This window comes from Podarcis filfolensis (genome assembly GCF_964270895.1).
Source record: "Podarcis filfolensis genome assembly, chromosome: Z".
NCBI classification, from domain to species: Eukaryota; Metazoa; Chordata; class Lepidosauria; order Squamata; family Lacertidae; genus Podarcis; species Podarcis filfolensis.
The window spans coordinates 8053205-8079862 of record NC_139617.1 but is presented as its reverse complement, the minus strand read 5'-3'; the positions used below and the strand labels follow the sequence as shown (position 1 = coordinate 8079862).

The window sequence follows — 26658 nt, the reverse complement described above, 5'->3', positions numbered from 1 at the left end:
GAGTGGAGGTTGCCTTTCTTTGAACCTGGGCACTGCTCACGTGCCTTGTTCACGTTCCTAAACAAGGAGAAGGACCACGGACTCTCCCATTGGGTGAGGACCCTCGGCAGCTGCCCAACAATATCTACCCTGCTGTTATATCTAAGTTGTCTAAACCAGGGCTGAGGAAGACAACTCACCATAGAACTGCCAGTTTCTTGTCTCCATCTGTGGCTGTAGAGCAAGTGAAGTTCTTCAGTCTCAAGGCATACCTTTAGTGGAGAGAGATTTAAGGGGGGAGAGGGGGGAGGAGAAAAAGGAGAAGAGGGATGAAATATTGAGTGTCAGCAAGGATGCTTCGAGAAAAATGAGTCAAGCCATTGGTCCACCTAGACCTGGAGTATTCTAATCCCCTTAGGAATTCAAAGGCAGAGATCTTTCCAGGTCTAGGCTCCTCAAGTGCTTTCAAACTTAGGGAGACTAGCATGTGGGCAATGCACTCTCAAACAAAACAACTGTGTGGAGTGCATCACCTGTGACACTGAACTGCAGGAGGGGGGCCCTTGCTGCTCAACCGTTTCCTGTCCTGGCTTGCGAATATTAAAGTTGGGCAATTTCCTTTCCTTCTCCCCCTCCCCTCCTTCCCTGATGAAAGTGTTCCTCACCACCCGCAACATTCCGCACACTTAAGCCTTCTGAAAATCAAATCATCATAGAAAAACCATTGTTCTGAGCCTTAATACAATTTCACAGGTACTTGTGTTAGAGTAAGTAATAGAGTTCAGTGTTGCGTAAGGAGGTTTTAAGGTATCCGGGCGGTCTCATTTACAAGGGAGTAATGGAGTGCAGGAGAAATGCACTGCTTTTACCGCACTGGATCACTGCCGCCCCTGTCGTCATCACCATTATGTGCTTCATATATAAAGGACCCTTTTAGTTCAGCACTTTCTTTCTTCATTTTCTTCCTCCCCTGCCCCTTCTTGTGCTTTACGACAGCTTCTGTCATACTTGGTGGCTCAGGACAAATTAAGGTTTCGTATCCTTTGAGGATGTGCACGCTTAAAAAGGAAGGGATTTAAAGATACAATTAGTCTAAACAGCCTTGGCAGCCGTATTTCTGGCATCCTGAGTCACTGTGATGTGTTGCTCATTCTCACAAATCAATGTCATCTGCGTGCATCTGAGCCTTTGAATAGCTATAATTAGCAAAATGGATTAAAAAAAGAACCCCCAAAGGTCTGCTGGGAGGGAAGACAGCAGGAAGAGACAAGGGACATCACTTGCTTACACTGTATCTTCCAGCTCTGAACAAATACCCCCTGCTCTCTCTCTCCAGGGTAAAATTGTATGTGAGGGCAACAGACCCATGGCTTTAAAATGTTATGTGCACCAATCATATGAACATAAGGAGAGCCCTGCTGGATCAGGCCAATGGCCCATCTATTCCAGCATCTTGTTCTCATGGTGGCGAGCTAGATGCCTATGTGAAGCCTGAGCACAACAGTACTCTCCCCACTTGTGATTCCCACCACCTGGCATTCAGAGTGCCACTGCCTTTAATAGTGCAGGTAGGAGACAGCCTATGTGGCTCCCTCCCACAGTGGAGAAAAAGGGCAGGTTTACATATCAGAAAAGGTGCACAAGTGGTGCTTGATGCCTCTCTACTCACAGATTACCTCCCCACACCTGTTTCTCTGAACACTTCCAACAGCTAGGATAGCACCTGGCATTGGAGCTCAGATAATGAAATGCAACATGAAGCAAGGGGGGAAGCTGTGAACAGGGGTGAGGTTCAGCCCATCCAATGGATAGGTCTGGTTTAGTTCTGTTTTAGCATGTGATCATTCTGCTGCCCTGAAACCTCCTTTGTGATCTCCCCTTTCTGTTTAAACCAGAGCTGCACGCAAATACACATTCTGAAATATTTACAAGGCATATTATTTCCCCAAAGATAACAGCTTCTTTTCAAATCCGGTACATTTCTGCTATGTAAACAAATACTCATTCATAATGCAAAGCATGTACTATTTCCTCACTGATGCTTCCCTGACACTGAATTCTTTCATGTTATAAATATACCTTTCTAAGGGGAAATCCCACAACTGCTAGGGAAAGTTGGTTCATATTCTGCGTGCACAATGCTTGGTCCTGTACATTTGGGTTGACACCTGACTTTTTAATGGCTTGCATGTGCAGATGAATGGCCGTTGCACACACTTCTCCACAGATATCACCTCAAACACAATATATTTCAGTGGAATCAATTCAGATGCCAGCTAGCTTGTCAGGAAGCAACTCTGTTCCCTTAGTCCTTCACATGCATTGCAGGGGATTCACAAAATCAAAGAATTGTAGAGTTGGTTATGCTGCACAACCCTTGTGGTCCCTTTCCAACTCTACAACTCTGATTCTATGGTCAAACCATGGTTTGCCCATTGCAAACTACTGCAAACCTCTTCTACTGGTTCAAGTTAATCATGCCTGATATTCCCTTATAGGGCAAGATATAGTGGCTGCAAACCATAGTTCGCCTCCACATCAGCACTGTAGTTCAAAACCAGTCCAAGGTCCTTGATGCAGAATCTACTTGAAATTCAACAGGGAAAATAAAATAATTTCAATCCAGAGAATGGTTATGATCCTCCCTCCTTTGATTTTGGTGCCTATATAAGGCCCAATCTGTAGGGTTGGATTGCTCAGTCTATTTCCGGTTTGTGTCAATTTCAAAACTGTTCACCCATCAGTCCATGTTTGCATTAGTATGCATTTTTTAAAATCCATGTGAAAATTCTTAAATAAACATTTTACTACAAAATGCATATTTAAATAGCAGTTTGTCTCAGTGCACACATTTCTAAACTTTTACACACTTTTATCTTTTACACATTTTGATATGGCTTTAGAGATGAAGGCTGGATTGCATAATCTGGAGAAGTGTGAAATCCAAAGGGTAACTGCATTCCAATCTGCACATTGGTGTGGGAGGTGCAAATCAGATCTGTTCACATAAAAAAGTGAACTGAACGAAGATTCTCCTCCATCCTTATCTATCCCCTGAGGCCTTTGGATCTGGCCAAACTTTGCCAGCCTGGAGCTTTACGGCTACTGTTGCTTATTTTTATATAGATAAAGATCCATAGCTATTTTAAAGTTACACTCTGAGCTGCCTTAAGCATTATGGAAAAGCAGGCTAGCCATATTTCCCATAAAACAAGTAAATAAATAAATGGCAACAGTTTTAATACCTGCCATGTTTCAGCTGCTATTAAAAAGTGTTCCCATATTAAGTGAGAGTTGTTGCAGCAAAGGAAATTGAATTGAAAACTGCTCTGGGGCAGAACCTATTAATAACTACAGGATCTTCAAGGAAATCTCATATTTACCAGCCCATAAATAGAGCTGGTTTAACTGATCAATAGATCTATCTTTATCTCTGTCAAGTTGAATTTAGCCAAAGACTGCTGATCACAACCACTACATGGGAAAGATCCTGCAAACTCCTTTTGAAATGAAGGCATATAGTCTTTGAAATTTAGCATGCACATAAGATAAGACCCTCTTGGTTGGATTCAGACTAAGGGCTCACCCGTGCTTCTGTTTGTACTGTGGTTTCTAGACGTCATCCTATTCACTCTGATCACGGATTGCCTTTTTGTAAAGAAGGAATGTCTCCCTCCCCTGCCAAACCCGTTTGACTTCCATGAAACAGCAACCACTGGAAACTGAAGCTAACAAAATTTTGGCATGCTTCTCTCAGCCAGTAATACACATCTATGCAAGTAAAAAAAAAAAATTGTGTATGTGTGCATATACATGCAAAACAGGGGCTGAAAAGCTGAAACGAACTGACAAATTTCATTCTGGAACAATTTTTAACAGCCAAATTACAAACCTCTGGAAAACAGGGTTTATAACAGAGATCCCAGTGGGCTCCCTTTAATGTCTGGAATGATAAAACTATCCCTTTTAAAAGACAAGTGTCACTGCCAAATGATGAAATTACTATGCTTTACTTCCACCCACTACATTTCAATTTTAATTTTATGAATATTGCAAATTATATAACACACACATTATAACCTCTAACGGGGCTAATTTATAAGAGCAGTGTCCATCAATTATAAATTTTCTGTGACATTAATAAAATGGCAAGAAGAACTAATTATGATGACTTCTGAGATGAAGATGCCTTGGACTAATCATTAATGAGGTCGAAATGATACTTTTAAAAAGCGTAGCAAGTTCTAATTATGAGTGAAATGAGATTATGAGAATGATCACAGGAAAGCCATTAACCTGATGAGTTCCACAGTCTCGGAGTACATAGTGTATGGAGATTTCGCCTCTAATGGATCGCGCTCCATAGCATTGCCGCACTCGATGAAGGAAAGGGCAGCGTCAGCATAATTCACCGCTTTGCCAAACTTTTCCACCTGAAAAGGGGGAAGAAGAAGCACATTCAAGATAATGACACAGGTTTGACTTCGGGATAGGCATACACGAGCCCAATGGTTCATACATTTTTGTCAAAACCAGAGATGGTGAGCTCTTGTAGTCTTTATAGTCCCACTCCAGCAAGGAAGAGCCACAGCCCTATATTTCAGCATCTGTAAGTGACTTAAATGAATGGTTCTAAAGCCATGAACTTCAAATGAAGGATCAAAGTCTTCATTCACAGGTATATCTGCATCAACTGTACACTTTTAAGCCTTGTCCATGCATTCGTAAGTGGCCAAAATGAGCACGATAGCTCTGTCATCCTCTTCCACATTGTCCAGTTGGAGGGAGACTGTTTGCAGCAGGAAAGCCTCCTCTATTCTTTAACTCCTCCTCCCAAATAAGAAGCAAACAGCAAACCATATCATTTTTAACCTCCCCCCCAAACCCCCACATTTAAAACATCTGAGAAAAATTTAAAAGTCACGTATCTTCATAGCTGATAATTTTAAGGTTGCCACGAATGGTATTATACCTATCTATGCATAGGTTTTTATTTCCACTGCTGAAGCAACAGTCAAGTCACAAACCAATGTGAAGCAAAGCCAGGTAAGTACACGAGACACCCAAGGAACACCTATAATGAGGTTGTACTATAGAAATCATTAATCTCCTTCAAGTTGGTGGCAGCATGTTTGGAAACTGCTATGAAATGGAAGACAGCCACAGGATAAGCCCCTGAAAAACAGTATCTTTCGGCCATCAAATGTTTCAGTGAACAGGACCTTTCTTGTTTTTAAAATGCCTGCTGAAAGTGAATGAGGGAGACAGCCATACTGATCTTTCAGGGTTCTAGAATGCGTGGGGAGCTTCTTTGTGTAGCAGAGGCTCCCTTTGAGTAAAACCCTTGAAGGGTAACTGGAACAGCAGCAGTGTGTGAAGCTAGCATGCATGCACTCCCTTCTCTCTGACATTTACGCCACTTATGAATGCCTGAAGACAGCTTCTGTGTGCAGCTGATGCGGATATACACATGAACAATCATTACTTAACCACCAAGAAAGACTTAATGTATATTTGAAGGGCGGTTTGTTGATTTTGAGCCTCACCTGTGCACCCGCCTCTTTCTACATTAGGATCAGTAAAGCCCTGAGGGGAACCCATCTTCTGAAGACCCCTCTTCTATAATCCTCTCCTCTCACATTGGGTGGAAATCCCTCACTGGTGCCAATGAAAAATAATGACGACGATCAACTGGCCCCGACTTGGTGGAACGCTCTGTCACAAGAGACTAGGGACCTGCGGAACTTGACATCTTTCCGCAGGGCCTGCAAGACAGTGCTGTTCCACCAGGCCTTTGGTTTGGACTCAGTCTGACCCTTATGTTTTTCCCTCCCCTTATGGTTTCAATCTATGGGCTACTTTTAAAATGAGGCTGCATTTTAAATTGCATTTTAACCTGTATTTTAAATTGTTTTACCCCCCCCATTATGTTTTTACTGTAATTTTATTGGAGTTAGCTGCCCTGAGCCTGACTCTGGCCAGGGAGGGTGGGGTATAAATTATTATTATAAATTATTATTATTATTATTATTATTATTATTATTATTATTATTATTATCATCATCATCATCACCATCATCATCATCATCATTATTAAATTTCCCTCAAGACGAGGGGAGGAAAGTGTTAAATTCCCTCTCTGTGCATGTTCTCCTCCCATTATTTATCAACCACCCAAAACTGATGCAATTTGCACTGATTTTTATATAAAAAAATACAACCCTCCCAACACTAAATGCAAAGATGACTCTAATGTCACACCTAGTTTGTCAGAAAGGTGACAGCTACTTGAGGCGACTTGATTGGACATGGAGATAACAAACTGTAGGCAAATCCAGGGGGGAAAAGTGGGGGCACATGATGAGGGCCCTGGCAAGAATAACAGGAGGCTCAGGGATGGGGTAAAAAAATAGGGTCAAATACAGGTTGTTCCTTAGCCATGATGGATACATGAGAGGTCTGTGATGGTCATGTGAGGCTGCTGTCAAGTTGTTAAATGGTGCTTGTCTCTGCATTCCAGTCAGAGCATAGGGGATATTCAGCAACGCCATGTGATGGGAAAGAGCTTCCTTCAGGCAGCAGCATGATGCACGGTGCCTTTTTGCATTAGTGCTGCATGAGAAACAGACTGAATTCTGCCAGACGCAGATAAAGGTAGCAAGATGAAAGGCTCATCAACATGCTGAGCAAATTGGGCAGTAGGGAGTAGAGCACAGGATTGGGTAGGGTGGGGTGAACAAACTGGCATGGTGTGCAGAAGCGGCCATGAGCCATTGCCTTCAACTGTTTGCTATTGGGCTCCAAGGGATAAACAAATGTTTGAGCTCCTTTAAAGGTCAACTGGCCACGGTAAGGTGCTTTTGGAAATATTCATCAATGGATAGCTATGTTTATGAGCATGCTCGCCATAGTCCGGCGTCAGCAAATCAGTTTGGGTCCCCATTGTGGAACAGGCCCTTCAAGAAGTATGAATATGGCTTCAGTGACGAGCACAGGGCACAGTCCAAATTCTGAATTACGCCAGGAGCAGATCAAGGGAGGGAATGCAGCCAAGTGCCTTCTTTGCATGCAGAGGAACCCTGTTTCCACCCAAGGCACCTCCTTCCCAAGCTACAAAGGCAGCAGAGGCCAAGACCCTGGACTACCAGCCAGAATAAATGCTGCGCAAACAGGCTACATCTTCAATGTCCTCTTAAAGTACTTTTATACCACTCTCAACAGTAATCATAGGTTCCCCCAAATAATCCTGGAACTGTAGGTGCAGATGCTTGCTAGCAGAACCCCATTCCCCTTGCAGAGTTCCCTGGGAAGAGGGACTGATGTTAAGTCATGCCCATATCTCATCCACTGTACAGGGCTCAGTAACAGGACAGATGGAACAATGGGGTGCAACCTTCTACTTTCCCACAAGCCTTCCAATATTTCCAGCTCTTTCAACAAGCTTTCCAAGTGAATATTGTTATCCCAGTTGGTATCGGTTCTGGATAGGAGGGTCTGGTCCCTTGGTCATAGTTTTCCTCACTATGGTTAGATATACTGTCTTATTTAAATTATCGTAATTATTTCCAAATCTGCATCTATATGCATACATTAGCTTATTCAACAAGGACGAATCTGTGTCCTTGTTAGTGCTCTAGCTTTGGAGAAAGATGCATTTTCCATGGGGGGTGGGCACCGTCTAAATGGCCGCCCTGCAATTGATTGGTAAATCCAACTTTAAATGGCCTGACTGCTGCCACTTGGCCAGAAGACATTATCTGGGAACACCCTGTGTTACTGCAGATGATGTGCAGATTCTGCTAATTAATGGTGCTCTGCGCCAATAATTAGAGTAATTAATTGCACACTTTAATACACCATGCAAATCTGAAGCAGCCCTCTGGCTTATCACGATACCTTTGCAGTTCTGAGCAAACTGCCTTACAGGGGGAGGGGGGAGTAGAATGTGGAGACCTACCAGGGCATCTGCTTTGTGCTTCAGCTTCTTGGCCTCTTGCATGTAGTGATCTGCGTTGCGAAGCCTGAGAAAACAAGGAGAAGAAGAGTAAGCAGCAGCAGCAACAATAGCAAATGAGGCTCCAGTGTCACCATCTGTTTAGTTAATGGGCACAGCAGGGTGCTGGCGAGCTTGGGACCATGTGGGCACACTGGGAGGAGTGTTGGATGGGCAATATTGGTGCCCTGGTCTGGCTCCAAGCTTGCCGCTGCCCCTTCCCCACACTGTCCGGGTTAGTGATGGTGATAAAGGTGTTGGCAGGCTGGCTTCTTGGTGACATCCCTCTGTGTTAGCTGCTTCTGTTTCATTGGCCTGGTTTAGACTTGGTTTTTACACCTGGTTAACACTTGTTTAGTTTATCATACAGAATCGCAGCGAGCTTGATCACATATGTTTTATGTGGTGAAAAACAAAATCCTCACAAATATCCTTACGTATTTATACCCTGCCTTTTTCTTTGACAGGGACACCAGACAGCTTACGGACAAAACAAGAGCAGCTAAAAACATAGGAAAAATAAATAAAACAATTAAACATTAACAGAATTAAAACTATATATAAAAGATATATTTAAAAAAACAACAGGCAGATCGTTAAAAAAACAACAACAGCAACACTGCACCAGGGCTTTCATGAAAAGCAGCCAGTTTCCCAAAGCCTGTTGGAATGAGAAAGTCTTCACCTGCTGGCAGAAGGACAGCAAGGAGGGAGCCAGTCCAGTTTCTCTAGGGAGGGAGTTCCAGAGTCTAGGAGCAGCCACAGAGAAGGCCCTCTCCTGCATCTCCACCAAGTATGCCTGCGAGAGTGGCAGGACTAAGAGAAGGGCCTCCCTGAAAGTTCTCAAAACCCAGACAGGTTTCTATGAGGGAATATGGTTTTTCAAAGAGCTTGGACCTTTGTAGGGCTTTATAGGTCATAACCAGCACTTTGAATCGTGCCCAGAAACAAACAGACTGGGAGCTTAGTGTGGCATAAAAAGAAAAAGGAAAGGAAACAAATTGTTCATCGATACACATGGCTGTATTATGCTCTAGGGAAAGCTTAAGTGGTTTTTAGCTGATGTCTGAAGCTTAATACCGATAGGACTTGTTGCCCTGATCAGTTTTTTAAAAATTATTCCAAGAAACTATTGCCCTCGTACATGGCTTTCCAGTCCTGTTTTATCCTTGTCACCTTATCATGAAGCAGGCTAGGCTGAGAGTGTGACTGGCCCAAGGGCACTTGATGAGCTTTCTGGCTGAGCTGGGTCCCCTTTGTTCTTCTCGCCTGACAGTGTGCCCACTATCTGATACTGAATCTCCCTTGATTAAGATCCAAAACATATAGTCAAACAATGTTTACTGTCATGATCTAAGCCCAGCCCCCTGGAGGGAGACACTGATGAGACCTAGAGATGCCAGAGAGCCTTGAGGCATGAGGGAATTATTGCAACCATGGCTTGTTCAGTGCAGATGTAATGCTTAACCGCGGTTAAAACAAATAATATTTAAAAACTCATGCCTCCACAAATAAGCTCTCTTCCTGGCTTGCAGCCAATTATTAACCACTGTTTAGGTATTTAGATACAACGCTTCACTGCAGTTAAGTGGAAGCCATGGCTAAGCCTTATGCTTGTAGAATGCTCTTGTATGTCAAATATCTGATAAAAAGCGCTGACTGGTTTCCAGGAGCAGAAGCGCCCATTTATTTTTGCTTCTTTCAGTCTTATCAGTGCTAAGCTGCTGGATGCAAAGAAGTGATTGATGAGGAGGCTGCAAAATGGCTAACTATGGAAACCAGGAGCCCAAAGGGGCCTATTAAACTTTGCTGAACAGAAGGAAAAGAGAAACAATTCAAAGTGATTAACCGTAACAAGGTTCCATTAGAAAAGCTAAAATGTAAAATTATGCAACAGGAAAAAGAGAAGACGTATATAGTTCTAACATGATGGTCAAGCTAAAATTCCACACAAATACCTAAATGAGGATAGTGGCAATAGTGGTAATGCAAAAGGGTATATGTTCAATCCCTGGAATCTCCAGTTAAAAGAGGCACAGGGAGAGAAGATGAGACATAGCCTTAAGGGCAAAACTAGTCATGATGCTAGCTGCAGGAATACTCTGAGCGTGCCTAGTTTTTGTAGTTTAAATAGTCATTGTGGTGGTCATGGGGAAGATTGAGGCCATGGACCACATGGAGGGGTTTGATCAGGTATAAGGAAGTCTTGACCCTGCAGATTTTGCTTAACTTCAACTCACCATCTTCCTTGGCCATTAGCCATGCTGGCTGGGGCACCAAGTCCTAATGAATTCAGTGGGGCTTAATTCAGTGGGGCTTACTTTCAGTTAAGTGCACATATAGGATTGCCATCCTAATCCACTAAGGTTCTAATTATGTCAGGTTCTTATACTCAAACATAGGAGATCTCTAATGTTTTGCCTCCATCAATATTTCCCAGCTACTACCTATACATCAGCTCTTTGGAAATACAGATGTTCCAAACATCTCAAGAACTGGAACTGAATTCTTGCAACATGTGCAGTAAGAATTCCCCATGCATGAAAATATTTCTTAATTTATAAAGTGCAGCAAGGAAAATCAAGGTGGTGCCCTCTGGATGTTGTTGGACTACAAATCCCATTAGCACCAGCCAGCATAGCCAATGGATTCAGGGATGCTTAGATTTGGGAAGGGCCATACTTTGCATGTAGGAGGTCCCTAGTTCAATCCCTGGCATCTCCAGGTATGGCTGGGACAGACTCCCTGTCTGAAACCCTGTAGAGCTGCTGCCAGTCAGGGTCTGATTCAGTGTAAGGCAGATTCCTATATTCCTAAGAGCTGGAGTCCAGCAACAAATCCAGAGGGTTCCATGTCAGATGCTGCTGCAGTTACAGGCAACTCCCACATTTTCTTAGAGTCTGTGCCTCAAATCTAGGCAATTGCAGGGCTCTGCCAATTTAAAGCATGAACAAGAAATGGCTGCGTAGGTTTGCTCTAACTACTTACGTATCATCAAATGTTATTTTAGGTCTCCTTGGATCACGATTCCCATTGGTGAAGGCAGGAGTGGCAGGCCAGATGCTACTCTCTGGGTGGCTGGTGTCGGGCAGAGCATTTGAGGACCTGCTGTGGGAATCTTCCTCCTGCAGAAAGTGATTTTTAATTAGCGGCTTTGGTTTTCGTGCTAATAATATCTCTAGATGTCATGTTAAGCAAGTTTGTGTGTCTCAAAATTAAAACCAAGGCACATATTTTGCATCTCGCAGCCCTTATGTCACAAGTCAAGCTCAATAGATTAATTAAGAACAAGCAGCTACATATTGCTCACACGCACGGTATCATTAACACCCACTTCTAGGAAGGTGTAATGTCAGCATGGACGCCTTGTAGCATCGCTTGCTTATTAAAATAAAGTGGAAAGAAGATGAATGGCAAGTGAAAGACTCACAGGATCCGATGATTAGGGCTGGAACTGGGGATAAGCAGTGGGACGGCCGCTGAAAAATAATTCACAAACTTCCTCCCCTACACATTTAAATCAACATCCATTAAAATAATGACTTGATTCTATTAAATTGCTATAGGACATTACAAAAAAGTATGCCCAGCCCAAGGCATTTTGCTTCCTGGGGTGAAGGACAATCTTCCCCTTGCAATTTTCCACATATAAATGCTGACCCGGGTTTTTTCTTTCTTTCCATTTTTGCAAAACTGAGCAAAGGGTGAACTTACTGGTGGTGACCCTTTCCCCCCTTGTGGATGCCAAATGGCGGTTAATACTTCCCCCCACTGCCCCTCTCCCCAGACAACATCACACCATGATATAGTGCTGCTCTAATGGGGAGGGGAGTCAGTGGGGAAATGGTAGCAGCTGGTGGAGGTCAGTAATTTCCCCTCCCACCTTGGAATGATCACTGTTGCAAAACAGGCATAGTAATAAAGGGAAGTCAATTCTGCACTTCCCCCCCTTGCACCCCTTTGCCAAAAAGTCCCCCCAAATTTGCCCCCAAGTTTCCCCTGGAACACTTTCAGCCCATCATTGACTCTGTTTGGCCAACCTGCAGCAAACAGTATAGATCCTATTTGGACATCCCCCCAACTCCCATCAGCCACACAGCCATCATGGCCCACAGTGAGGGATTACGGGAGCTGGAATCCATCAACATCGGGAGAACGCCACATTGGCTACTCTGGGGACAGGGCATGGCGGAGCAACAGTTTGCTCTGGTACAAGGGAATCCCTGTTCTCTAGTGTCCCTGAGTGACTTACACAGCTCCCCTTTGTGCTAGAAGCAGATTTGTTCTCATTTTTCCGGTGTTTGGAGGAGGTGCTGGCCTGCAAGGGATTTGAGAGGTTGTTCTCTTGGCCAAAGGAGCTGCCACTGCTGCTGCTCCGCCGGGCTGCCGTCTCATTGAGCAGAGGAGACAACGGGGGTGGAAACAGCTTCTCTTCCCTTTTCTTTGTTGCCTTTTTCGCTGAGCTGGTGCTGCCAAGCGAGAAAGAAGGACCTGTTGTTATAACCTGGGATGCGTTGACACCGGCAAATTCCAGCCAGATTCTTTCGTGCCTCCTGTTGAGTCAACAGGAGCTCCCACTGGTCAGGTTCTGGGCCCTGGGTTTCCAAGAGTTTCCTGAAGCTGCTGCTGCTGCTACTGCAGCAGCAGCAGCTGCTGCATTCAGAGGGCACATGTGTACCTTCCCTGCGAATGTCAGGTGACAGTGCTGTGTGTAAGTGCTTGCTCTGCATAGCTGAGGCACTCCAAAAGTATGCCCTGCAACTTGGGTCCATCCAAAATGGCTAATATAGTAATTGCTCCTCACAGGCTCCAGTTGGTGCAAAACACTGCAGCTAGACTGCTGATGGGGGACAGATGATTGCCAGCACATTAGTCCAGTGCTCGAAATCTTGCACTGAATGCCCATCCACTACCAGCCCAGGTTTAAGATTCTTGTATTAATTTACAAGGCCCTTAACAACTTGAGTCCAGGTTACCTCAGGGGCTGTCTTAACCCTTATCTCCCTGCCTATTTTGGGAGGGGGGGGAGTCATTGTTAGCAATTCTCCATGGCTCAGACACACAGTTTGTACCCAACAGGAACAATTTGCTCAATATTATGGGTCCAATTTTATAAAACTTTATTCCAGTTGAGGTTAGAAAGGCCCCCTTCTCTGTTGAACTCCTGGCACTTACTGAATACTTTTTTGTTTTTTTCATTCTAACGGGCATTTTAATTGATGTTTGAATTTATAGTTTTAACTGTTGTTTTTTGGTATTGCGTTTTTGTAAGCTTCTTAGAGGCTATTGTGGTTAAGCAGCATAAAAATTGTTTCAGTAAAAGAATAAATGATCTAGTGCCTTGGAAATGTTTTCCCACCACCCTTAGGGGGAAAAAAGACTGACATTTAAACCTTAGCTGTTTTTTAAAAAAAGGAGAGGCAAATATACCCAGCTGATTTCTTAACATGTTAATTTGACCATGGATTTTATTATATTATTATTATTATTTTAGTTACTGCCCTAGTCCAGTCAATGAAGATTACTTGAATTTTAATTTTTCCTTAGACAACTCATATTGCATTCTGCAGCCATTTACTTTTCATGATTATTGACTCAAATTTTCAATAGCAAATTAAGTCAACAAGAATTTATGTCTCCCTCTTAGTCAATTTAAGTCAGTGTCAGGCAGTTATAGATTTACAATACCTCAAAGCAACAAATCAAAGAGGAACAAGGAAAGCAAAGCAGCTTGATTTCTCGATTGGGGGAAATTCAATGGCCTCAGCTGGCAGTATGCTTCCCTAGCTTTCGCGATAGTAGCATCTATTCCAGTTATTCCCTAATTGTGGCCATTAGCAAATTAAAAACCAGTTTCATCAAAATGGGCATTTAATTGCCCTTCTTCCTCACATGTTTTATCTATCTATCCATCTATCCGATTCTTAGCTAAGAATACATATTCAAGAGAACTGAGTGCAAAATAATTTGGTATGGCAGGGGCAACAGCGTGGTGGTAGAGCCCATCCTCTGCATGCAGAAGATTGCAGTCTCAACCCCTGGCATCTCCAGGGAAAGGTCACTGCATGAAAACATGGAGAGCGGCATCTGGTTGGTGTAAAAATGCTGACCTGGATGGATCAAGAGTCTGACTGGGTGAAATGTAACTTCCCACGTTCAACTTGCTTTAACCAGACCTTTGTAAGAGGGGGTTGAATGTGTGGCAAAGAATAGATTTCATTTAACCTTTCCAAGTATGTCTGTAGATGAGGGAAGGGCTTCTAATTTGTGTGAGAAACTCCTTAGCCCTTATTCTCATGTTGTCCCACAGTCATTTGGGTGGATCCCAAGCCACTGCAGTAGCATCTGAATAATGGAATCAAAGTGTAGGAAGCTCCTATACACCATTAGCATTATATCTCTCTGGGGATGGTAAGTTCAGAATCAAAGAATCATGGAGTTGGAAGGGACTATCACTGTCATCTAGTCCAACCCTTCTGCACTGCAGGAATCTCTTGCCCAATGTGGGGCTCGAATCCATGACAAGGAGATCAAGACTCTCAAGCCTGTTGCACCTGCTGAGCTATCTAGCTTGGACATGAGCAGCCTTTAGATTTTTCCACTCCCTGTGATTCTACTATTCAAATATCACTTGAGCAGCATGGGAGCAGAGGGTGCATTTAGGGCAGTACGGCTGGTTCTGCTGCACTGGGGACCAAGTCTAGGGGGCACCACAGGGTGTCTGATGAATTGAACTGAGCAGAATGGAAGGTGAGAGGCAGGGAGGACACCAAATCTGGACCTGGCACAGGGTGCTGCTGGAATTTGAAAGACCAAAGTCTGCCCCTGATGGGAGACATCTATGAATAATTATTAATTCATATTTTATTGGTGGAGTCTCTGCTATATTTCATTGCATTTTTGGTTATAAAATGTGTGTGTGCGCACACAAACTTTCTTTTATAATGATCTCATTGTGTTTTATATAGAGCGTTTAGGGATTTCACATATTATTGGCATATAAGTATTAATAATAATAAAAAAACTGCAACAGTAATTAAAAAGAAGAGATAACTACATTGGATTGGTTCCTTAGCATGGGAGTAAAAGATGAGTAAATAAGTCTGATTTGGTTTGCCCAGAGATAACGTTAATCCAGTTAGGAATTGAATCCTTGCAAAGTGTAGGGCTGTGCAGAGAGCTAGAAACTGTGGTTCTGAGACTAAGAAATAACAGTAAAAAAAGAAGAACCTGAAGATGAATATTGGTGAAGTCCATGAGCATGGAGAGTAAGCACTTCACGTTGCTGACAATGTCCAGCAATTGCTTTAGAAGTGTCCACCTATTAATTTACTCTGCATTCCTGCTCTCAATTTGAATTGATTTTATTTGCCCACAATGACACCATCGTATAGCACTGTGATGGGAGCACATTCACTACATCCTCCCAATTGGCTGAGGACACCCATCTGACTTGTCTACGAAGGGAAAAGTAATTGTGAACCCTCCTCCCCAACAATTGTACTGAAGCTGCAGCAACCAGTGAAAAGAGTGGTTATTTTCACAATTATATATATTGGAGAAATAGCTCAGCCTACTCTGAAATGGCTATTATTTGTTCGAAAATAAAAGTGGGGGAATAGTCAGTGTAGCCCATTATAATAACCTCAGCAAAGTCACTTTGCTGCCAGATATTCCATATATTCTTTTTGGTGGATATTCTCGATTCCTTGCTTTAAACTTTTGTATTTGTGTGCTTCTCTGGAACTAAGTTATCGGAGTGGATTGGGTTAAATATTAACTTGGAGGAGATCAATAATAAACTGCAATGTGATTGTGGTCTTAGTTAAATATATGAGTTAAGAAAGTTGAAAAATTTTGCTTGGCAACTAGGAGCATCTGGGATCAGGGGAATGGAAAGCTAGCATAGGGGAAATAACTATTGATGATCACAATTATATTTTAACAGAAGATACCAATGGTTTCAGAGCTCTAAGGAATCAAATTAATGACCTAGAAAACAAGCTCAAATTAAGAAACATCAGGTTGGGGGTAGATCCCTAAGGCTTGGAGGCAGGAAATAAAAGATTCATAAAAAATAATGTAAGTGTTAGAGAAAGATAAACTTATGTGTTTGAAGAAATGCCACGGAGAAAATTTGTATCATTTTAAAATACATCTAACACCATGCAAACTATCAGTGTCTTTTTCAGACTTGAGAAATGGGGGATTTAAATATTGTAACTCTGCACTGTTGTCATTAAGTGGAAATAGTAATTACATAGACGTAAGTGAGTTTGGGAACTGGTTGATTTGGTTCACAGTGGGTTTAGAGGAGATGATTTACCTGTTAATTGTGGGATTACTTAATAACATAAATATCTTTGCTATAATAAGTCCAAAGTAAGGGCTTTAAAATTAATAAAAGGATAAAGCTGGGCACACGAGGTGGGGGATATTGATCCCTCCCACATGATGCTTGTAGTAATAGTTATGTATAGTATTAAGAATTGCCTCAACGAAGAGAGATATGGGAAAGAAGGGTCAACGTGACTGGTAATGAGCTATATTGGTTTTGAGCCACTTTTAACTGGGACATCAACTGAAGGTTCAAAAAGGTATTCATTCTCTTAAGTATTTTGATACTTAACAAATTTTAAGTGTGTTCTTCCTTGTGCATGCTACAAACAGGGAACATGAACAACGCGACTGAAATGTTGCACCCATATTGTATATACACTATTCAGAATATTTGCAAAACTGTTGCTGACTCAGGGATTGGGAACCTCTGGATGTCTGGATGTTTTGGACGATAACTCCGAGCGTCCCTGACCATTAGCCATGCTAGCTGGGGCTGATGGGACCAAGTCCAAAAAGATTAACCCAATTAACATGAACAGTTTCAAATAGTTTCTAAGGAATTCCCACAATCCTCTCCTTAGCATTCTGGTTAGAAAGACAGGCAGCTCAAGAAATTCTTGTCACCTATAAAAGTATGCAAATTGCATTCCATTAGTGTAAGACAGAAAAGTCCACTGCGGCCATAAAGAGATGATGTTATAAGATTCTTTTGTATAACAGGAATATTTAGGGCTGGCCCAACACTTCCTGCAGCTGAGGATGAACAGCAATCCACACCCACCCACCCACCACACACACACACACACAGTCATAGTGCAAAGGTATCCAAGGCTGGCCATGAGACAGACAATCACACAAGTACCTCTATTATTATTTTTGGCCATTTCATGACACACAAAACCAGCTGATTGAGACAGCAACTTAATTCAGCCTAATGGTAAAGCTGGCCCTATTGTTAAATGGTAAGGAGAGGCTTCCCTATGACAACTGGATCTGAACAACCATGCTGTAAAGGACCATCTTAATATTAGGAATAACTTACTCTTTAGTACTTGGTACTCTGTGGTTGGGTATTGGGGAGATGCAGGGTGGAAGCGAACACATTGCAGCAGCCTCCTCCAGACGCTGTTTCTTGTTTTCACCAAGCGTGTCTTGGTTTTCAGACTGCTTCAACCACAAAAACAAAAACCAGTCAATTATGACTTTATATACACAAAATCTCATAACACCAACATTACCAACCATTGCAGAATGAAAGAAATCACAATGAATCTCTCAAGTAATTTTAAGCAAGGTTGCATCCAGACAGGCAGTTTTGGATTGGTCAAAAAATACTTTTTTAAAAAAAATGCAATTTCCTCCTACACTGGTGAGAAATTACCAAGCCACACTTCTCAAACCAATGTACAAGCCAAAACTCAACGAAGTTATGAATTTCTGCATGTCTCTGAGATTTGTGATGCAGTTCTCTAAAGAGTCTGCACAAAATTGCATATATTAGTGTATATAAAAATGCACCATATTTGGGTAAACTGTATATTATTCTTGCACCACCACTTTGTTTTTGTTTATTAAGCTTGTTATATCAATCAATAAAAATGTGTATATTAGTTATAACTGCATACAAAATGTGTATCTTAGGAGAAATTTGTAGTGATGCTGATGAATTTTCATGATATAAAAATTACAGATGATTTGTTCCTGCCTACATCTCTTTCTTGACAAAGAGTCAGCATTTTGTGACTCAAATGCATATATTGAAGAGGAGGGCTCACAGGCAAGTGGCACCTTTATTAAAGAGGAAGGGGCTCAAAGAGAGCAAGCTCTGCAGCCAAAATTCTGCTTGAACCAAACATGCCAAGCGCCTGAGAGTTGAACTCAAGCACTTCCTTGTTTGTCAAGCCAGGAAGACCAAGCTGCAACACAGGCTTCAGAGATGGATGCAACCAACACTATCAGCACCACATCACTCCCATATTATTCTGTGAAACAGACCAGGGAGATGGTGGTTTGCAAACTCATTTCACTGCTAGCACAGGGTTGAAGGCATGCCTTTTGCTTGGATTTCTTCTCCTTTACACAGTTCTGAAGCTGGCATTCTCAGAAGACAAATGGTAGTGATGGCTGATATCACATTTCTGGGGATTTACACCCCCGCCCCCCGTTTTAAACACATGAAGCTGTTTGGACTCTGATACCAGAAATAGAGATGTTTCAGGCAAAGGGGGTGGGAGGGGATGGAGATCCTTCAGACTCTGCAAATACTCATTTTTTTGATATAAAACCCCTGCTTCCTTTCTAACAAACAAATTTCAGTTTGAAGCATGCTGTCATATCCCACACAACAGGATGCCCCTGGGCAAAAATAACATAGAACACATGATAAAGCATTGTCGTTCGAATCACAATAGATTCCACTTTACAGGTAGTTGTTGCAGAAAGGGAGGACTGCGAGTTAAGTGAATAGAATTTTGATAAATCACAGCTGTTTATGTAGGAAAACCCACATACTCTCAAGGCATAATTTGGCAACTGTACCCACATACTCTCAAGGCATAATTCAGCAACTGTCACAGCAAAACAGCAAAATCTCTGCTGGTTTTAATGGAGGCATTGCCCATTTAATTTGGAGCCAAATCTGGCCTCGATTCTTTGGGCACTTAAAATATATTGGCATCGGGCAAATCCCAGAATAGACATTTTACAGTCTTTTCTACAGTTCACCTCTCACCTAGAAAGCTAAGGAGAGCCCTGTTGTATTGGACCAAAGACTTATCAAGTCCACCATAGACACAAGGTCCATGACTAGTAGCCACTGATAGACTAACTCTCCATGAATTTGTCAATTTCCATTTTAAAGTTGGTCGCCGTCACCATCAGTCATTTCGCCTGCTTGATGGACCATAATTCCTAAATTCCCATATTTTATTTTTTTAAAAAAGTAACTTTCTAGCAGTTGCAGAACCTGACATTTGAAGTCTTTCCTTCTGCCTGCTCTGAAGCTCTGAGCATTCAGCTTCATTGGATGACTAGGGGATCTAGGAACGTATGAAAGGGAGAAAGACCTCTTTCTATTCACTTCCTCCACATCATGAATACAGTAATTTTCTCATGTCCCCTGCCCCCCAAACATACATCTACTCTAAGCCAGTGGTTCTCAGAGGGTGTGATGCACCATCCTGGTGTGGAACGGGATGGAAAGTGTGATGGGAAGATTCAAGGACAATCAAACTGTGTGTCACAACACGTTAGTGTGTTGGGTGCAAGGTGTAGGTGTGTTGCTTGAATGCTCTTATAAGGGGTTAGTTTAACTTCTGGTTTGCTAGTAAAACTGAATTCTGCGTTGCAAAATGATGCATGTCTAAAAAGTGTGTCACCAACATGAAAAGTTTGAAAACTTCTGCTTTAAACTTTTCAGGGTAGTATAGTATAGCATAGTATCAAAACAATTTTCTTTTTATTTGCAGAATATGGTTGGATATCTTTTCAAAATGAGAGAAAGTGTCAAGCTCTCACCTCTCACTGAGTTTGTATACATACTTAAGCTACGTATATAAGAGGCTCATTTATAATTATATTTCGGGAACGATCCATAATTAATTGAGCTGCATTGTTTCATACTTTCAGGAAGTCCCCATGAAGATATTACATAGTAGTTGTGTTATATGCTTTAAATCAAGCACTGCTAGGAGTTGTTTCTTTTTGTTTTCCAGTGCATCTCTTATCAGCTAAAAAAAATAATTGGTGAGGAATGAGCAAATTTTTATTCTGAAGGTGTGGCCCAGAGAAAATGCTAAACCAAAAGGGAAAAAAAGGGGGACACACACTCAAACATTGCAACCTTTACTATTTGACTGCCATCCTTCCTGCATGACAGCAGATACTTTGGGATGGTGGTGGTGATATTGGGGTAGCTGAGTGAGACACTTACCTGCAGAACACTATGTCATGTATGGATTGTGCTCCTCCCCCCCCTTTTTACTGTACTGATTACTTTGAGTCTGACTGATGTTTTAATGTATTTTTAAATATTTTGTTGGAAGCCGCCCAGAGTGGCTAGGAAAACTCAGCCAGATGGGCGGGGTATAAATAATAAATTATTATTATTACAGTCACCTCACTATTTATCTGGGAACTGAAGTGGCAAATAACTGCAAGCCTGGAGAGAGAGAGAGAGAGAGAGAGAGAGAGAGAGAGAGAGAGAGAGAGAGACAGTGTTTGTGTTTGGTTTACCTTGTGCTTCCTCTTCAACTTAGGGTTGGGCTTTTCGGGCGCTGGTGTTGGGGACTCTCGGGACTGTCGCCTGTGCTTCGTGTTGGCCTCCCAGGGATCCATTTTCCTGGGTATGGCCTCGAAGACACTTTGATTGGAGGCCTGAGAGATAAGATCCAGGTCTATCTTCACCCAGAGGTGCCTGCGCCCTTCAAACTCTCTTAGGGGAGAAATGGGTTCACTCTGCAGAAGTTGTATTGGGGATAGAAGCTCCTCCAAGTCATTGCTTTGGTCGACAGACACATTGCTGCTGTTGCTCGTTAGGCTGCTGACACTGAGAACGTTGCTGCTGGAGTTCTTGGCTTTGGTGCCACTGCTGGGGCCACTGCAAGATGGCAGGTTCTTGCCTTGTAAGCTTTCTTCCTGGTCAGTGTTGGAGTCGGATGTGGAGGAATCTGTTTCCACAAATTCCCGAGACTTGGGAACTGTTTTGCCAGGGCCTCTATACTTTTTCTTCTCGGGCGCTGGCCCTGTGGTCATTCTTGGCTCTTTACGTGGAGCAGTCTTTCCGGCAGTTATTTTTGGGCGGACTTTTGGCTGCTCTTGGGCTTCTTGTGTTTCCTTCTCTTTGGGTGTGCTGGTAATATTTGGTTTGGTCCAATTGTAGTCTTCTACACTGGAAGTCCTTTCTATCTTTTTGGGTTGCTTTTTCCCGGTAGTCCTTTGGGTGGTGGGTTCATTGTGAGCTGGTGATTTCTGCTTGGAACTCTTCACCTCTGGTGGAGCTTTCTGGGCAACACGGGGTTTGGCTTTCTCTGAAACGGGGTTACGGAGCGCCCTGTCTTTGGAATCAGTCAGAGGCAGGGTGCTAGCTGCTTTCCCTTTGTTTTGTCCTTCAGCCTGTGAGTTGCTCTGAGACTGAGAGCTGCTCTCACCATGACTCTCATGCTGCTTGCTGATGATCATTTTGTTGTGGGGATTGACTTTATTTAACCACTTCACCAACTGCCATTTGTTTGCTGAGGGAGGTTCAGGCTGCAGAAGGATGAAAGAAGGAGAAGTCTTGTTTCTGAAAAGTTACCAGCTTTTCTGGTAGCAAGTCTGAACCTGAGCAACATTCCTCACCCTGCCCCATCAACTGGCAACCCCAAGTGAATTGCATTATTGCTCTAAAAGCTTAAGAGCTTTAAACATTTGCAAAGAGATGTGAATATTTATTTGCAAAGACCATGTCTGATCATCATAGTCACCATATATACTAGGAGCCAACTCATTTCTCTGGCCTGGTTCACATGTAACACTAAGCCATGATTGATAAACGAAGGTTTACTGAACCATAGTTTAAACTGATCAGCTGAAGCCACCCCAACTATTTACACTGACCATAGCTTAACATTACATGCGGGCCGAGACTCCAGAAGTAGCCAAAGTGGGGAGAGGAGAAAAGGGGTGGGGGTTGAGGTGGAAATTATCAGCAGGTTTGGGGGGAATTTCTGAATTTGAAGAAATACAAAAAAACTTTGATAAAAAAATAATCTTAAGAGGGAGCACCTCAAAACAGCCTCAAAACATGGTTGAACATGCTCAGTGGTCGTGGAATGCTTACAGGAGAGAAGGAAAATCAGAAGGCAGAGAGTGTATCATTTTGCTGCAATGTTTCATTTCAGGTCGCAGATGTATAAATGAATGAAATGAAATATAAATGAATTTTGGAGGGGAAGGGTGTCAGACCTTTGGTTTTTACTTCAGGCATTCAACTGCATGATTAAGTTTTTACCTCTGGCATTCCTTTGTGGGCATGGAACGCTTTCTGACTGTTCGGGGAGAAAGGACAGCCAGAAGGCAGAGGGAATGCCGTGGAACATTACTTTGCTGCAATTTTTTGTTGTAGATCCCATATATAGAGAGATTTTGAAGGGTCACACTTTTGGACCTTGGGTTTTTGGTTTGTTTGTTTTACCTTTGGTGTTTCATTGCGTGGTTCTTTGTTGCATTCGCTGTCGCTGGAGCTGGTTTCACTGTCTGAATCAGACTCCGAGCTGCTTTCAGATTCACTGGAGCTCCCAGAACCTCCACTGGAATGTATTAAGACTGGGTTGTGTGCTGCTGGCGACACAAGGCCACTGCAAATAGAAAAAGACACATACCGGCTGTTAACGTTTCTGAGGAGACACCAGGTTGTCACTACTTCTGCTCTGGTTGATTTTAAAGGTACGTGAATTTCTCATTCAGCTCTGACTCCCAGTTGACTCGGAAAAGAGAGTTTCAACAGAAATGATTCCAGGAAGTCAACTTTGCCTTTATCCAACTAGCTCACCGACCCATATTTATTTACTTTGCTTTTGAATTGCTTCCCATGAAACAATAAGCAATTAAAAAGAACCCCCCCAATAAAAATATAAACAATAAGAACTAAACATGTATGCAAGCTGATTACATCCAACAATGAAAATGAGTTGGACGACTTAACATTCAATGCAGATAGAATCTGGGATAAGAAGGTGCACTAAGTTCTCCCGCCTCCTCAATCCCCACAACCCAGTGAAGTAGTGTTAGGCTGAGAGGCACTGACCGGCCCCTCAAGGTCACCCAGTAAGTTTCACGGCTGAGTGGAGATTTGAACCTAGGTCTCCCAGGTCCAAATCTGACACTCTAACCCAGGCTTCCTCAAACTCGACCCTCCAGATGTTTTTGGCTTACAACTCCCATGATCCCTAGCTAGCAGGACCAGTAGTCAGGGATGATGGGAATTGTAGTCTCAAAACACCTGGAGGGCTGAGTTTCAGGAAGCCTTCTCTAACCACTACACCACACTGGATCATTCCATGTGATTTCATGTTGCTAAAAAAATATGGGGGAAAGCCATGGAGAAACCATAACTCTGTCATTCTGTTCAAGCAATGATGGGCCCAAACCCATTCTTGGCCTATTCTATAAACCTAGAAGATTAGACTTTCAATCATCAATCTCCATCTCCTGCGTACTCCCATTCAAATAAAAGGAGGCTACTACAGAATCAATGGGGATGAGTATTTGCATGCTGTAATTTTTCAATTGGTCTCTGAGGTTTTTAAGCTAAGTAGGATGCAGGGATTATGAGCAAGTAGCCCAATAAAATGTAATTTATTGTCACATGTCCAAACCTGTTAGAATGCGGCTTCCAGAAACAAACAGCAATTGTTTAAATAATTTACCAACAGAAATGTACAGTCCTCGGTTTTTTTTTTTTTTTGAGCCACACATTCATAATTTATGCTCAGAAGGACATTAGGCAGCTCTAATATTTGCATGTAAACATTGTAAAAAATTATTTTAACTAATGCTATGGTTTATTCCACCCCAACCCCCGTCTCCCCCACACTGCAGCCAGGGTTGTATAGAAAGAGCAATAGGTGCATTGCAATTCTGTAGAGATGCCCTGGGGAGTCTTCATCTGAAGCTAGTTATTCACTTGTGCCTTTGTAAAACACAGTACTAAAATAAAACATTTTTAGGGCCTCTCTGTTCCAAATTGCAACACTTATCCCATGTTTCTTTCCCCACCCTGTGCTACAAGTTATAGATTCAGGGTAAAGATCTGGATTTCCAGTGCAACAGATTTTGCTTTCTGCAGTGGTTGAGAAAGCAGTGCCTGTCTGCCATCACACTATGCAAGAATTTTGAATGCCTGACATACCTTAGTGTCCTTTGTTTTCCTCCCAAATCTTACTTTACTTTCTTGGTGCCATAAATGCTCATTCTTCCTGGACTTTGCTTTACACAAATGCTATCATTATTTTCTTGCAACATATGCTACACACTATTATTGCCCTTATATGCATTGCCTATATTTTTGGGTGGGCTATTGGTTCCTCCCACCTGTAATAGGATGGGATCACTGTATTCCAATTTGATGTGTGTTAGATTTTTTGAGAACAATGAAATTTGTTTACAACAGAAAGAGAATTATGTAGTACCATCAGGGATTGAACCTGGGACCATCTATCTACAAAGATGTCCTTCCTCAAATAGAAAAGATGCACTTGTTGCTTGCTTGTGGGTGTGGTGCCTATAGAAGTTTCCCCAGTTGTCACAAATGTTCTGACAGGCCCCCAAAGTTTGGAAACCCCTGTGATTTCCAAGGCCCAAAACAAATAAATGGCTTGGTCCCATTGAATCGAAGAAGCCACCTCCATTTTTATGACCCAACCTGATTATTTTTTTTACGACTGAAGGTGCAGCATTCTCTTAAGGGAGATATCCATGCACCAAGCCAGGAGAAACTACAGATGCATGAGCCAGAACTCATGCATCTTCTGGAAGAAGAACAAAACATTTTTATCTGCACAGGCTTTTGTTGGCTACTAGCTATTAGGTAGAATATTATTATGTGACCCGTCCTCCTAAGATGAGAACAGCTTTGAGTCCAAGGACATAACTGGTTGATAAATAAATAAGGAGCCTCTTTCATTAAGCACAAGCAAAATACTCATTAAAATGCAAGAGATACCTCTAGAGGGACATACCATTTTCCATTGTAATGATGAACATGACCCACATGTGGAGCATGAAAAAGTTTGTGTGCTTGGCACTCTAGTAAAACTGACTTTAGCCTTATAAAAGCACACAAATAGAATTTCTGACTTTCACAAGAGGTAATAATTCACACTTCTATATCCATCTGCCTGAATGAGAGGGAAGGAGAGAGTGCCTGATGGTTGATTTTAAGTTTGCGAAGCTGAACAAGCAAGTGAGGTCAGAGAAGTGAGGTCATTTGATATTATTCCTTTACACCTATTCAGCATATCTCATGGGAAACACATGTCCCCAATATCAAATTATCACCAAAAATAATTTGGAAGTCTTTTTTAAAAAAGAGTTAGGCTCCATTGCTCCCTTCCCCACCACTAATCCCTTTCCCATTATCCTTGACCATTGGCCATGTTGGCTGGGTGCTGATGGAGTTCAAGTCCAGCAACATCTGGAAGGTCTAAGGTCTCCCATCTCTGTCATATAAGATCTGCATTCTCATCATTAAGTCCAATTTAGAAACAGTTATCTGTATGTTCCACCCACCTATGATCCCAGCATCTGCTTGGCGATATTCCCTGCAGTGGGCTGAAATCTGAGTAATGCTGTTGTGGTTTTAACTTGACTGCCTGGATGTGAAAGCTTTATCATGGTCTGCTCATCTCTAAACTTGAAGGGGAAGAGGACCTACATATGAACATAAGAAGAGCCTACTGGATCAGGCCAGTGGCCCACCCTGTGGCCAATGGCTGACTACATGCCTATGGGATACCTATAAGCAGGACAACAAGTGCATCAGCACTGTCCAGCAAATGAAACAATGCCACCAGCTGTGAAGAAAGAACAGTCACCAGGATTAGTAGTGACTTATAGCCTTATATTCTATAAATTTAAAGCCATCAAGATGGTGACCACTATTCCCTCTTGTGGGAGTGAACTGTGCAGTTTAACTACTGTATCTGCTTTGTGAAGCAGTGCTTTTTGTTCATTTGTCCTGAGTCTTCCAACACTCAGCTTAACTGGGTCTTCCAACACTGAAGCAAACATAACACTGTTCACCATATACACCCTGAATGGGCTGTGAGTGCAGCAGCCTTGTAGTCCACCTTAAAGTACTTCCGATAGAATATATAGACAACATTTTTTATATTCATAGTGGGATGGCTGCCACAGGGGCTCCCATTAGGAACACAGGAAGCTGTCATACAACAAGCCATGCGTTCTTTGCTCCTAGATATAAGGCATTGAACACCTGAGGGCTGGGGGCCAAATGCAATCCTCCAAGCCCCCACTCTAAAAGGCCCTTGGGACTTTCCCCTTGCCACATCCTCCTTGGGTGTTTTCCCCCTGGCTGGAATGTGTCATTGGAACTCTGATAAGGACTTGCTTGCAAAGGTGGAGGATAGAGATCGAGTGTGTGAAGAAAGTAGATTACTGTGCAAAGATAAAATCAACATGATTTGCTCCACCCTATTTGGCTTTTGGGCTTGCCCTCCATTAACATGTGAACCCCCCAGAAGGGAATGCAGCCTGAATGCAGGGCTGAAAAGGGTTCTCCACACCTGCATTAAAGGATGCTCTTGGCTTACTCTGCATTCAAAACAGGGTTCATACTGAACAGGGTT

At 42.5% G+C, this 26658-nt stretch overlaps 2 protein-coding genes across 14 annotated transcripts in view; one reads left to right on the top strand and one right to left on the bottom strand.

The window, feature by feature from the left end:
- The window catches only part of AFF2 (ALF transcription elongation factor 2), a 386246-nt gene that overhangs the window by 11315 nt on the left and 348273 nt on the right, over window positions 1-26658 (bottom strand). For 5 of the 12 annotated variants that reach the window (XM_083595537.1, XM_083595532.1, XM_083595541.1 and 2 more), the window contains 9 exons: window positions 22485-22647; window positions 20546-21559; window positions 17355-17479; window positions 12225-12441; window positions 10961-11097; window positions 7937-8000; window positions 4276-4412; window positions 849-1037; window positions 180-251 (listed from right to left, as the gene is read on the bottom strand). In XM_083595537.1, coding sequence (XP_083451663.1) covers window positions 180-251; window positions 849-1037; window positions 4276-4412; window positions 7937-8000; window positions 10961-11097; window positions 12225-12441; window positions 17355-17479; window positions 20546-21559; window positions 22485-22647 — 2118 coding nt within the window. The remainder of the gene's footprint in view (window positions 1-179; window positions 252-848; window positions 1038-4275; window positions 4413-7936; window positions 8001-10960; window positions 11098-12224; window positions 12442-17354; window positions 17480-20545; window positions 21560-22484; window positions 22648-26658) is intronic. The other 7 variants (XM_083595543.1, XM_083595539.1, XM_083595534.1 and 4 more) reach the window with 3 other exon arrangements.
- Window positions 22627-26658, top strand: part of LOC310754116 (AF4/FMR2 family member 2-like) — a 37598-nt gene continuing 33566 nt past the window's right edge. Inside the window, exon 1 of one of the 2 annotated variants that reach the window (XM_083595683.1) lies at window positions 22627-22735. The gene's annotated coding sequence lies outside the window, so the exon portion shown is untranslated. The remainder of the gene's footprint in view (window positions 22736-26658) is intronic. The other variant, XM_083595682.1, reaches the window with a different exon arrangement.